At 41.2% G+C, this 14,427-nt stretch overlaps 1 protein-coding gene across 6 annotated transcripts in view; it reads left to right on the top strand.

The window, feature by feature from the left end:
- Window positions 1-14,427, top strand: part of rapgef6 (Rap guanine nucleotide exchange factor (GEF) 6) — a 201,100-nt gene that overhangs the window by 65,264 nt on the left and 121,409 nt on the right. For 4 of the 6 annotated variants that reach the window (XM_049592983.1, XM_049592984.1, XM_049592986.1 and 1 more), the window contains exons 1-2: window positions 8,152-9,066; window positions 10,478-10,495. In XM_049592983.1, the coding sequence (XP_049448940.1) occupies window positions 8,518-9,066; window positions 10,478-10,495 (567 nt within the window). In that variant the 5' untranslated portion in view covers window positions 8,152-8,517. Of the gene's footprint in view, window positions 1-8,151; window positions 9,067-10,477; window positions 10,496-14,427 lie in introns of those variants that run through there. The other 2 variants (XM_049592987.1, XM_049592988.1) reach the window with 1 other exon arrangement.

Consider the following 14,427-nt stretch of genomic DNA (forward strand, 5'->3'; position numbering starts at 1 on the left):
GGCACTTAATCCTAAACTACCCCTGTGGGTCCATTCAGAGGCTATTGCGACAGTAAAAGGGAGTGGTGGGAGTACTGATGATCTTCTAGCTAAGACGGTTTGATACTGTGTGAATGTAAAGTTGGGCGTTGCAGGAAAAGAGCCAGCACGCTCTGTTACCTGGGGAATAAAGGGGAAAAATCAGTTTGAATAAAAGGAAATAAGATAGTTTGTGGCTGAGGGAATAGATTTGAACTAATGTTGCCTGAGTTTGTATTAAACCATCGACTGTGTGTGTGATCCCAGAGGAGTAGAGAGAGATAGTGATGGCGATGGTGATGAAGGGGGGAGGAGGAGAGCAGTGAGTCCTACAAGAACACAAAGCTGATCAGCCGTTCGGAGCCTCAGGGAGAACGTGAGGTGTTTTTCTGTCTGTGTCTTCATATATGGGCATGTTTGTTGACAAGCATTTGCATTTCTGTCTGAGAATCAGGAAATGAGATTATGTAAAGGCTGTTATTGTTGTTATTATCCAAGCATATCCTTGTTTTGTCCACCTTTTTTTTTTTAATGGTCTGTGGCGCAGCAGAGCAGGGTGGTGTTTGGATATTAAGTATCAAGACTAATAGGAAGGAAAGAACTAAACAATATGCTAAAGCAGGAGCTGCCAAGCTGTAGGGACAGAATCAGAAACAGGTTTTTTGACAGGTAGGTTTTCACACACAAGGAAATTTCCCTTGGTGTCGTGGTGCATAGAATTCAGCAAAACCTAAGAAATGAAATGTAAATTTACATTACCATATGCAAAGTGTACAATATTTTCTATAATATAAATAGCTATACAGAGATTTAAAACAAAGAGAATAAAATGCACAACATATGGAATATGCACATGTTCTCAGTTTGAAAAACATGCAATATGCAAAAACACAGGTGGGGATACACAGAACTACGCTAATGTGATGAGTGGTGTCGGCGTTAACAGATGTGCAATGGCAATAATGATAATAATATAAGTCTTTGAAATTGGCAGATTATGACTACCTCATCTATATTTAGACAGATTTGTGTTATACACAGAGCTGAGCGAAAGAAAAGATGTTCCAGTTTTCAAAGGCAAAATCAGTCTTAAACATCCTGTGATTATTACACTGCTGGGCCAGTTTCTCCCAGAAGGATCTAACAGCACATCTATGTCCAAGACTAATTGGAGATTTTGTACAATGCTACAAGATAACCGTTAAGACGATAAAAATCAATATAAACATACCCACTCAGCTTAGAGTATGGACAGAAAACCCCATGAACACAATTCGGCTTTTAGGAAGAGCAATTAAGGGAAGCCTGTTTAAGATATTACATGGTGTCACAGAGATGTAACACTTTGTAAACCCTCCACATTCTCAGTTTGAGTCTTGTGTGCATTCAGACCTTTGTTTTATTTGATGCCTGATAAGAATCTATGACCAAAATGTAACTGCTTCTGTAATACACTTCATGACAGTATGCAGGGGTCAAGAACTTTGTCAACAGATTCTTAATTCAGCTGCAGGTTGGGCGTGATCATGTTCTTCCTTTTCAACACTAAAGCCCCTTTCCCACCAAATGGAAAATCCCTTACACCCACTATAACCGCTGGCTTTTGTATTTAATGGGAAAGGTTACAATGAATCAGTGCTGAAGCTCTGATCGGCTGGGATCAGATGGAATGTTGCGCCTGGGTGAATGAGCAAATTTTCACCCCTTTGCCGGCACAATGCAATGACACGCTGCCACAATCAACCGTTCGTCTCCATCCAAGTAACACTCGAACATCATTCAGAAGTACTTGGCACCATGTCCAAGACTAAATAAGTAACTGATAAGTGAAAAATTGAAGGGTATAAGGAGTGATTTCACTTTGTATATTCATCTGATGAGGTGCTGCTTGTGTCTACAAGAATGATTGGTGGAAGCTGTATCACTGTATCAATCTACACCATGCCCAAAAAAAGCAAAATCCGACTTTTGCTCGATGTTTGACACAGCTGCCTCTCATCCTATACCAAGTGAATGAAAGCTGTAACATTTGCTGTTCTGACGCACAGGAGTTGGTGCTTGTTTGGTTTCAGGCAGGAGCTGCTTGTTTGGAATAAATAGGAGAAAAACTGGGTAGTCAGCTTGAATGTTAATAGCTGAACAGACAAAGAAAACAGTTGCACATCTTTGCCTGTATCCAAAAAGAACACATAGTGGTGCTGGTTGGGTGACGAATGATTTCTGGGAAGCACCTCGGTGTATCATCAGTGATGCCTTCAGACATAAAACCGGAGGAATTCTTGGATAACCACAGAGAGCTGAAAATGCCAAGAAAAGCTGTCAGGAACACAAATAAACATGAACATGCTTACTCACACACACACACACACACACACACACACACACACACGCACACACACACTCTAGATGAATGCATAAACACACAGGAGCAGGGGGACTGTGGTCTAGTCACACTGCATTGCAGCCAATCAGCTAATTAAGGCCATGGGAATAGTAGAGTGTAATTTGTGGCTATCGTCATAACTCTGGTCACAGGATGGACAGGGGTGACATTCACAGACTGACAGGGCGGGGTTGTTTTTGAGTGTGTATGTGTGTGTGTTTGTGTGTGTGTGGTGGGAATGCAGGGGAATGAAAGGAAGTGAGTAGCGGAAAGAGGGGAGTAAGAAATGAATGAATAGAGCAAGAAAAAAAGTTAGCAAAAGGGGGTAATGTAATGCAAATAGACAGAGAGGAATGTTAACTGACTGATGAGTAGATGTGTAGTTATGTTGTTAGTCACACACATATTTAAATGGACAGAGGAAACAGGAAGTATGGCCACATAATGGCCATGACAGTAAGTCAGAAACATAAAGGCAAGAGTTCTCAGTGGCTGACAGAACTGGTGGTCACGGGATAGATGGGAGGGGGGTTTATTCAGTGAAGCAGCCAGAGAGGCTCATACACAGTGAGACAAAAAGATGGTTATGTGGTCACAGGATAGACATGAAAGTCGGGTACACGTCTAACCTTTCCCCCAAGAATTTCGTGTGCATTACCTTCAGGCTGTCTGTCTCACGAGGCTCGTTAAAACGAGGCAAGATGACATTTTTTTGCAGCGAAAAGGGACACATCGATACCAGCACTGGTTCCTTTTACAACTGTTATTTGGTGTTTTATAGCTGAACTATCCCTCATACAGCTGTTTCAGAGTCCATTACAGCTAAACTACCCACGATGCAGTAGTTATTCTGTGTATCACAGCAGAGCTCCACCACATAAGGTTGTTGCCCTATTTGAACCCGTGGCAGCTATTGAGTCCCATTTCAGCAGTGACAGAAAATCTTTAAGTCCATCTTCTCTCTCGTGTTTTAAAGCCGCTTTATAATCGATGTGTGAGATCGTGTTCAATCAGACAGCTCTCAGATGTGTGCCTTTGAGAAATATATTCCTATTCTTGTCAGGTTTTTTTTTTTTTTTTTTGTGATATCATGGGAATATTTTGTATGTGTTACATGTGGGAATACAGGAAAGCATGAAGCTAAAATTTCAGTCCTATCTTGTGGTTCTTCAGCTCATAGTCTTTTACCCTGCTCAACACAAGCACAGTAGTCACATCTCATAACTTTTTTTGGATGATCATGGGTGTGTAAGACTTATGTGAATACACATGACTGACTCGAGGTCTTGGGGGGTGGGGGGTGGGGGGTTGGAGGGGTTGAACAATGACTGCTTATAAAATCTGTGGTGCTTTTACACTGACAAAATTATACCAGGGTTTCTGCTGGTGTATTGCAAGCCAGGCAGCCTGGCCTAAGTATTAGGGATATATATATTTAAAAAAAAATTTTTTTTTGTAATTTTAAGATGTTTTTTAAGTTAACCAAAGATTAACCCTGATTACGTAACAATAAATGCCGATGGAAATTAAACTAATAGAACACACAGAGCTGCCAGCCTCTGACCTCATGACAGCTGCTGCTTTGACAGGGAATTTAACCCAAGTCAGTAAGTTAAAATTAGTTGTATAATGTTAACGTTACCAGTTAGCTAATGCTAAGCTGTTCGGCGATAACGGTAACGTTACAGTTAAAGAGGCAACAGATAGGATTCGGGGTTTTGTTAGCTTGGCGCCACCTAGCGTCAGCGGTGTTGCTTGCACTGTCGCAAAGACCAAATTGACCTTGGGGATCAGAGATAATCAATAAAATGTAGGCTGTAAAGCCACCAGTATACCTCTATGTATATGTAGAATGAGAAGGTGTGTGGGGGTATATCACTGTCCGAGGGCTGCCGTAGAATGGCAACGAGGATGTCAGCCGACCAACACTCTGCCCCGTCCCTGGATGCGGCAATTTGTGATGCTGGCCAGCTAGGAATGAACTAGCAGCCAGTACAGTACAGTCCTCTCTCGGCTAGCTAACATTTAGCCGTGTTACTTACTGATCCATTAGAAAGAAAGCTAGCTGGTCACCGGTTTTGAAGTCTCTTTGGTCACGGAGCTCCCTCCATCTCTTGAACGCCTGACTGAGGTTTACTCTTGTTTTTCCTGTTCTTTTATCACTCTGCTTTTTGCTCTTCTTTGCCTCCTCAGACAGGAGCTCGTTTTCTTTTGGGAGGCCATTTTTCACTTATCTCCAAACTTTGTCCGTCTGCCATTGTGCTCCTGACTCAACTATCTCATGCCACGGCCAGTTCCTCATAAGGACCAGCTCCAGTCCCTGATTGGCTGACCGACCAGTATGGCAATACATGACGCATTTCCTGCTGTAAAGCAGATTTTTTCCGCGAAAATTCGTCCCCAGTGGCAGAAGCTTATTGCAAAGATTGCAAAGCCATTAAGTAACCTATGTAAACGCTGATAGTCTGATTTTACTGTGGCCACTACCCTGTGCAACCCACATTATTTCAATAATGATATATATAGGCAAAAATGCTGTCTGTTGCTTCTTTAACAAGTCAGCAGTCAACGTTTGCATTCACAGTGAGTGAGTCCTTAGCATCCCATCGGGGACATGAGGCTGCAATAACATCTCTACATTGCATTTTGTCTGGTGCATCTTGTCGAGGAGACACAGCAGCTAGCAGGACTGTTTCTAGCTTTTTCAGGTGACCGAGGCAAAATCTTATTTTGCCCTTCTGTTTCACTCATGAAAACACACTTAATCTGCATCGTATTCCATATGCATGAGACCTAATGTTACTTTTCACGCATAAAGATGAAATATTTTAATTTAACTTAGCTGCATTGTTGCTAAGTCTGTTGCTGGCAACCATTAAAAAAAGACAGTTTTCCACCAGCCTGTGCCCGCCGCCAGCATCATCACAAGATACTTGCCACTCGGCCTAGTGAATTTTCTGGTGGAAACCCTGTATTCTCTTTTATATTGAGCACAGTGCCACATTGTAGCCTCAAAGGGGCAAGCAGAAAGACTGTTTGAAAGATGTCATACTAAAATCCTGCCCAGCCATTTCATCTTTTATAACTTACAGCTCTAGACTTATTCTGTATTGGATCTTGGAAGTAAAATTAATACTTTTTTTATTTATTGGAAAAGATAATCAATCAATCAACTTTTATTTCATAGACTCAAGGTCCATTTAAAAGACATACACACAGATAGATTTAAAAAAGGCACTCATACCAGTATTTCCACATAGGTGACTGGTACAGCAAAGAACTTAGACTGGGATTTGACAGCAGCATAATAATGGAGTTATGGGACCCATTCAGTCAACAGATAAATCTGAACATTAGATTTCTCAACAAAGCATGAAACGTATTGACTCTTGCGTTACAAAACAAATCACTTGCACTGCACCACCTGGGTTTTCTAAGCAATAAAATAAAAATAAAATAAATATTTTCTAGGAGCTTTTTTACTGGAAACGCTATAAAGCACATAATAATTTGTGAATAGCCTGCAGGATTGTAAAATAGATTGAGTTATTCTATTTCTGATTCATATTATGCACATACAGAACAGGAATGAATGCACGGACATTAGGAGTGCTAATTAAAGCATTTTAGCTGTCAGCAACTACAGCTTATAGCGTATTACATAACTAGGTGCAGATGAGTAGTAAGAGGTAGAAGGTGCGAGAGCCTGACAACCAACCAGGGAAGAAGAGTCATTAAAAGTAACAAAATGAAGATAAGTAAAGGAGAGAGACAGGAAGAGGAGTGAAGAAGATGCCTGTTTGAAATGTTCAAACATCAGCAGATGGATCCTGTTAATTCCTCTCCCCTCTTGGCTTCCTCGACTCGCAGGCGCAATGACAGAAAGCTTAATGAACTGGAAGACTGAACAACAGGCAGTGATACTCTGACCAGGCAAACAGGAACATAGAGCACACTTGTTAAACGGCGCCAAATTATCCAATCAATATTCTGGACTGTCAAGGATGAACTGCTAAGCATTAACAGCTGACCACAATCTTTAAGCATGTCATGTGTTATGTGAGAAGAGGTGAATTTAGGCGCGTGGGTAACGTAGTGCATGATTTACATGCTGTTGGCAACACATAAATGAATGTACGCAGGGCATATGCACGTCCTTAAAATCTCTTAAAGTTTAATTTCTTGAGGACTTAATTGTCACAAACATTTTATCTATTTTCATTTATTCATCCTTAAACTTATTTTTGCCTTTCTGCCTGAAAGTCCACATTTTTGATGATAGAAATTTTTAAATCTACCACTAAACCTCATACCATCTTTTTATGTTATACTGTTGGCAAATGTAGATTAAGCTTACTCACCTTGATAACTATATTCCTGCATAAAACCTACCTACCTGCACAGGTCTACATATAAACTACTTATCTTTATACTCACCGGCAATGCTTGAATAAGAAAAAGGTGATAATGAGGGGGTTTTTTTGGTTAAAAATCATCTTGAAAGGGTCTTTCAAAGCTTTAAATTTATGTGCCTGATAACTGTATACATCCTGGTATTGCTAGGTGGACAAACACACAAGGGCAACAAACAAAGAAAATGTGTTTGAAATGTAGTATGAATCACCTGATGCATACCAGAGAGTTTAAATCAAATCAAATCAAATCAAATCAAATCAAATCAATAAAGCCCATGAAGCCCATTTAAAAATAACCACAGCTGACCAAAGTGCTGTACAAAATAAAAGAATGCCACAAATATGTAGCGATATAAAAAGTACACAAATATAAAACCGAACTAAACCGATTAAAACAAAAACATAGGTAAAACCACGACAAACAACCTAAGGCCATTGAAAACATGTACATTTTAGGGTTTGTCTGTTGTTTGTTTAAGTGTCAGTGGAGCTATTCCAAAGCTTTGGAGCAGCTACCGCAAAGGCATGATCTCCCTTACCCACCAGCCTCACATCATGGGACACTTAAAAGACATTTAATTAAATTGACCTCATTTAAGGCAGTGTTGGGGGGGGATGAAGAATTTGAAAATGTAGAAAATGTAGAAGTGAGTAGAGCTTGAGGCTAAATCAGCCGGCATAACACAACTGAAGCTCCAACTAAACTGTGTGTGTTTGAGTTGCATTATGGGTGATGTAGGCGCCAGGAAGAGGAATGTGTGGAATAAAAAACATGACATTCCTGACTCTGCTGCTGATTGACGTTCATCATGAGCCCGATGGTAATAAAAGTGCAATGCTAAATCGGTGCAGTTCTCTGTTAACAGTTTTGTAAGAAAACAATATTCAAGTAAAGGATGTAACAGGAAGGGTTAAAGTTAGAATATCTAGTCGTATTTCTGCTCTGTTTGGTACAAACCTAATATTCAAACTATCAACTATAAAATATTCAAGTGTAAGAAAAAAATAACAAATAAAAGACAAGCTGAAGCAAAATCATCACAAATTGTGTCCTCTCAAAGTCGGTAACATATTTAAAATCTCTTGTTTCTTCATTACTGACATAATGAGGCAATTGACTCACTAAACATTATGCAATCGAGAAAGAAAACAAATTCCTCCGGCAACAACAGACCAGCACAAAGAGCCTATGGGGAATGAATTGTATGGCCGGAATCTGTGTGCTGCGCTGTTTTTTCTGCCTGGCGAGGATATCTGTGTATTTACGGTTTCCTGTAGGAAACTGTGGGCTCAGTGTATGCTCTGTGCGCGTGTCTCCGGCAGCGAGAGAGAGAGACAGAGAGCATGTGAGTAAGTCTGTCAGTATGCAATGTGTTGAGCAGCTGAACTTTGTCTTGAACTCTCCAGCTCTCAGAAGAGGACAACTCTTGTCCAAAAGAGGGACAGCCCTTGTTTTTTTTTGTCCTCATCGTCACTCCAGTTGTTTGTTCTCTTAATTTGGTTCTTGTGTTTCTTTTGTTGTGGATGCTTGCCCCGAAGGATGTAATGTTGCTGGATCCCTCAGGATTAAGGAGTCTTTTTAAAATTTGGACGCAACACTTCTATTCATCTTTTGTCTAGAAGTGTTTCCCCACTGCTTTTGTTTTTCCTCTTGGTATTTCCTGCTTTTATGTGTTGTACTGATCCCGTCCTCGCGTCCGGATGAGTGTGCTCCGCTGGCACCGGCTGTCTGTGCTCTGGAAGAACTGGATGTTCAACCAGGAGCCAGCAGAGGAGCAGGTCCAGATCTCAGAGGGGCATGAAGCAGAGACAGGGAGAACGGAAGAGGGCACACTCAAGGATAACAACTCAGACTTTCAGAACCTATCGGATCTTAAGACCCAAAACTTGGATTATAAGAAAGAGAAATCAAAAACTGAGAACCAGAACTTGGGATTTACAAAACGCAACTCTGTTCCTAACATCCAAAAGTCTGAACTACTAAAACGCAGCTGCTCTGAGCCGTGCTCTCCGGTCTCAGACTGCTGTCCCCACACACCTGAAGGTTGTGGATGTGAATCCCGGAGAAGCTACTATTCTGAGGAGGGTGTTGACTGTGTATTGCAGGTGGATAACGGCAGCGAGGGGGACGACAGTTTTCTGCAGAGGGAGGGATCCCAACGGAGGTCTAGACGGCGCTTCAGGAGGGTCAACCCCAGGGGAGAGCGGGAACTTATCACAGACGGCCAAGAACCTGCCGGCTACAACACGGTAGGAGCAACACACCATCGCTAGTAGCACTATACAATGACAGGCTTCACTTAGTAACAGTAAGAAAGAAGAGTATCAACTTCTTAAAACACTGTTACACACCACTTAACCTTTGATTTGTTTTTCTGAACATACATAACTAGTTAGGTTTTATATATTTGATCAGTATTAGGCTCATTTAAGAGTTTCTTAAGATAAATTTTTGGTAGGATTTAAAGATCTTATGGAACCTGCTGACATCCTGACTAATTAGTGCTTTTAGTTTCAGCTGTGGCAGATGACACACACTGGAAGTGTCCTCAGTTTCTACTTGTCAAATCCTGCTATTCTTCCTATAATACTTGAAGTACTATGACAACATGGTCTACATGCACAAAGATCAACATTTTCTGGTAAATTAAAGATATGATGAAGATTTGAGTGGGAAAAAAACTTTTTGGACAGTTTATATCGAGCGCTCAGTGGTACTGAACATTTTTATGAATATCTCTGAGTGCTCACAGAGAGGATAAATGTGAAAAACATTATATTGTGACCCAAAGTTTGTAGAGAGAAACAAACTATGTCTCTCTTAAAGCCACTTTTTGAGTTTTTCTTGAACAAACGCTGTGTAAGAAAAGTATTGAAACTGAGTGTGTGTGTTTGAGTGTGTGTGTTGAATTTCCCTCCTTCTGATACGATCACTGACACCAGCCGTGTGTCAGTTACAGTTTTGACTAATCACTAGAAGCCACGCTTTGCCACACACACAGGCACACAAACTTCAGCACACACACACACACACACACACACACACTTGTCCCAGCTCATGTAAAGCTCCCCTGGGTGTTACAAAAGGGGCTTAATGGAGAACTTTAAGTGTCCTCTGCCGACCCTTTGTGGCTCTGCAGTCTCTTGGTGATTGTTCCACTTTTTTTTGTTGTCAAATTACATTTCTTGCCTTCAGCATTTGCTGGATCCCACCACATTATATTTTGTGAGGGCATTTATTATGTAAAGGCTACCTGCTCTGATGTGCAAGCACAGCACAAAGAAGCAGGACAACAAGTGGAACAGTACAACTGCCCTGGAAATACAGATAATGATAGTAGTCCTGCATTTAATTTGAGCGAGACTGGAGGGCAGGATGAACTCGAGACACATTTGGCAAAAAGAAAACATCCCTAATACAAGAGATCTGAGTTCTATACTCCATGTATTGTACTCTGGTCATTGCTAAGTGACTGAATGGGGCCCTTGACATGCTCACTTTATTTTTATTAAATGAGTATATAGATTGGAAGGATGTGATATGCTAGCCTGTACCCATTTTACTCTCACCACACACAGACATAGAGTTTGCATACTGTCCCATTATGACTGTATATTGTTTCTTTCTCTTCCCTTTTTATGTTTCTGCTGATGTCTTCAGGATTATGTCAACAACCAGGTAGGACGAATTACAAAATGAATCCTTCCCCACATTTAGGTCTTTCTCTGCTCCATCTTTCTGTCTTGCATTGTTACCACATCTATCAGGATTTTTTTCTGTTTATGTGTCTGACGTATGTGTGTGTTTGTAAGTGTGTGTGTGTGTGTGTGCATGCATGAATGTGCACGTGAGTCACTTGTGGTTCAGGCACCTGTTGTTTAGAAATGGGCTGTGTTGGGAAAAGCGAGTAATTCTAAGGCTGCCACACACATGCACACATTGCTGTGTACCAACACTGTGGGTGGCGGATAGGAAGGGGGCTAACTGTGGAACAAACAGATGCATGCTGGGAGCAACAACGGAGTGGTTAACAAATGGAGGACGAGGCGCTCAGTGTTGACATTTAAACCTGACAGGACAGAGACAGGTTTGAGATGACTCCAGATGGCATGGTTTTTTGGTTTTCCCTCAGATTCAGGTCAGAACATTATCGGCGCACATCTCTGAAAGAGGTAGACATGATTTGTTTCCTGATTTGATGATTTGAAGACACTAGAAACTATCTGTCTAACCATCTAGTGCATTCGTGGTGGTTCGGTGACACACAGAGCCACCAGCCAAGTTCCCCACAAGTTTTTTTGCTCCAGTGTTACAAATACACATAATTCTGGTGCCAGAGCTTTCTTTGCACCTTCCTACAGCGGAGGGAGCTCCTAAATGTGGTATTTTCCAAATTGCAATCACTCAGCAATGAAATAGCCTTGTAATAAAAGGTGGGACTTTCGCAAAGGCAACATCCAGTCAAAGATCACCCTTTAATATGCCGAGATATACCTCAGCAAAAATATGACAAGAAATTGCTCAGACAAATCTCTGAATGTTGATGTGTGGATGGAGGCATGTTTGTTATGTCAAAGATGCTACTGAATGTATCTTTGGGGGTTGCCCATTCGTAATGGTAAGATGGTAATAGGAGGATGTTACACAGGCTACAAATGTATACTGTTCACGCACCACACACACTCAAAGAGAACTGTTTTCTGGCAGTGGATCAGAGGATGTTGTTTAGAGGCCTTATTGGACCATAATAACATCAGTAATCCATTATCACTGGTGTGCACCAGTGTCTGGTGTCTCTCTCTCCGTCTTAATGGCTCGCTCTGGAGTGAATGAAAGTTCCTGAAGCTATGAATTGAGAAGAATCTTAATAATGGATCAGAAATTGGAGCATCTGCTGTATCTTGAGTCGAGAACAAAGAACAATACGGCTTCTACCTACACATCACACCATTAAGTACACGTACTGAGTATATTTTGTCTTGGTTTCCAGAGGCAGAGACAGACAAATTGCTGATTAGATCAAGCTTTATTTTATTATTTTATTTTATGTCTTTTTGTCTCTGTGACGACACTGGTTGTGATTGATTCCCATTGATCCAGGAACCTGATTCCACTTCCAGAGGGGCGAGAGACAGAAGATCCTGTGCGTTGTCTCGCTGCCATGACAGACCGCTGGGATTCACTAATGACTCAGACTTATACCACACACACACACACACACACACACACTGCAGAGAAACAGAAGCATGCACACAGGGAAAGTCACTTCATTAAGACATCAGATGCCTCTCTGGGTTACTGTCTATCCCTCACTGGACAAGTCCAGATAGATGAACCCATCACCTCATTTGCCTTGCAGGGGAAACCTGCTTGAAGGGCTTTTACAGCCAGGCTACTCCATACCACCCCCGGATCATTAATTTAACATGATGCAGGTTCAGCCATCTGCACAGCATAGTTCAGTTTGCACAGCCTTGGATAAAATCAGCAGAGAGTGATGTTATTCTGTCGTAGCGATCCGAGTTGTTTTGAATTCAGAGCTTAATACGTTGGTATTTCAGAGACAAGCCAGTTACACGGTGTGAATATAGACACACAGATGTTCACACTCTTTTAGAATCACTTTAAAATAGTGATTTGTTTTGAATATTTTTCAGGGTTCATTTGCTGCTGTGAGAAGCAGTTTGTGTTTTAAGTTACTCGGTTTGTCTTGAACATGCCTGTGGAAATGTGTGGAGCATGAAGCAGCATCCTCTCTGCTGTTTTGAAGCAATCGAGTGTCGGTACACGCCGGAAGCACCACGTCTCTTGCAACGTCTGTGGTTTAGCAAACTTCCTGTGTCATAAGTCAGAAAGTCTGACGTCTGCTTTCTTTTTTCCTTCCAAACATTTTAGCATTTCTTTCCCCTCTTTGGCTAACCTGGCACGTGAGTTACGTGTGAAAACCTGCATTAATAATGTAAAGCATCAGCCACCAGTGACCATCTAATGAAATTCCTTTAGGCGGAGGAGGAGGCTTGTGAAAGCCACTCTAGGCAAGATTTCTAAAATTAATCTCTGTCTTTACCATAGATATGTCCTGTCTGCCCACATTACTGTACGCAGTTTAGTTACTGATTAGAAATCTCTTCACACAACTATTTATACCAAACTTCCTTAATAGTAGTGAGCATAACTCTTGCAGCTAGCTGGGCTCAACCACTAATAGTTAAATATCCTTTCAAGATTACTTTCATTCCCTCTGTTCCCAGCTCCCACTAAGAAAAATTTAAAGCCTGAGGAGGACAAAGTGTTCTGTCAGGTTTTTCGCAGACCAGTTTAATAGCTGCTCTAACCTCTAGTTGGCGCTGGGGCAATAAGTAGTAGGCTATCTTTAAGCCAGAATCCCCAAATTTGTAAAACATCTTTGATGGTTTATGTTAAAATATCTATCTTTGTTTAGCTCTGTGCAAAATAACAGTTGAGTCGGGTATGTTACTTTAAACATATATACAGTACGTTGCACAAACAGATGCATGGCCACAAAGTTACCTAACACTGCAAAATAGTGGCCAGGGGTAGGTTTGTACTTATTTTCAAAACCACGTCACATGTTTTTGGTATCATAAGTAGGTTAGCAGCACCAGGACCAGAGAAAACAGTTGAAGCCCCTCTACTGGCAAGTCCCCAGGACACGTAGTGCTTGTTGGCACCCTACTTTTTTGGAATCTTATGTGTGGAGGAGGCATCGTCTTTTGCTGAGGAAGATCGTGTCATTCGAAAGCTCCAGAACAGCAACTAAATGTCCTTAGTGGTAAGGTTGTTTTGTCATCTACTGTTTCTGAGGTCACATAAGATCTTTTGATCTCTAGAATGTAGCATCTTCTGCTTAATGTCTTAATTTTTAGATGGAACTAGATGTAAAAGCTTGCTTGGTCTTTATATGGTTCAAGTAGCTTTAACGCTTTAACTGCACATTCATTGTAACTCTTACCTCATCTATTACCAGTTTATTTTTAGGGAGCCATTAGCATTGACTTGACCTTGATGATTCTGTCTTTGGTGGTATCATATTAGCTCAATTTGATGAGCTTGTGCTGGTCATGCAGTGCCATTACTCAAGTTACTCTTAACATCACCGCTCGCAATCAGGTTAAATCTAAGGTTGCGCTCATCATTTAGTGGGCAAGTCATAGGAGTGACTCACACGAATGCTTTGTCATAACTGTGTCAACCTGGTGTGAAGACTAATGGAAAAATGACTCTGCATCATCTTTCAATCTCCCCTCAGGTTTGAAGGTCACTGGGATGGGGTGAAGGGAAGATGCTCTTGTAAATTGGCTTGGAAAGTTTGTCTCTGCCAGTCAGTTTGGCAGGCAAGAATGGTTGTTCCGAGCATCCATATGTTAAGCGGAAACTTTGGTATTTTTTAACCACAACCTGATTTTCCACTGTTTCCAATGACTAATGGAACAACAATGTTTAAAAGTGGTCCAGTATTGAGCAAGAGTGCTGCAGCCGGCAGATGCGAAACGGGCTGCGATGTAATTCTTTGGAGCAATAGCCCACCATTACATTATGGAGAAAAAACAAGACTATATTTAAGGATGTACCCGACTCAGAATTATGTC

Source organism: Epinephelus fuscoguttatus, linkage group LG12, assembly GCF_011397635.1.
Source record: "Epinephelus fuscoguttatus linkage group LG12, E.fuscoguttatus.final_Chr_v1".
NCBI classification, from domain to species: domain Eukaryota; kingdom Metazoa; phylum Chordata; class Actinopteri; order Perciformes; family Serranidae; genus Epinephelus; species Epinephelus fuscoguttatus.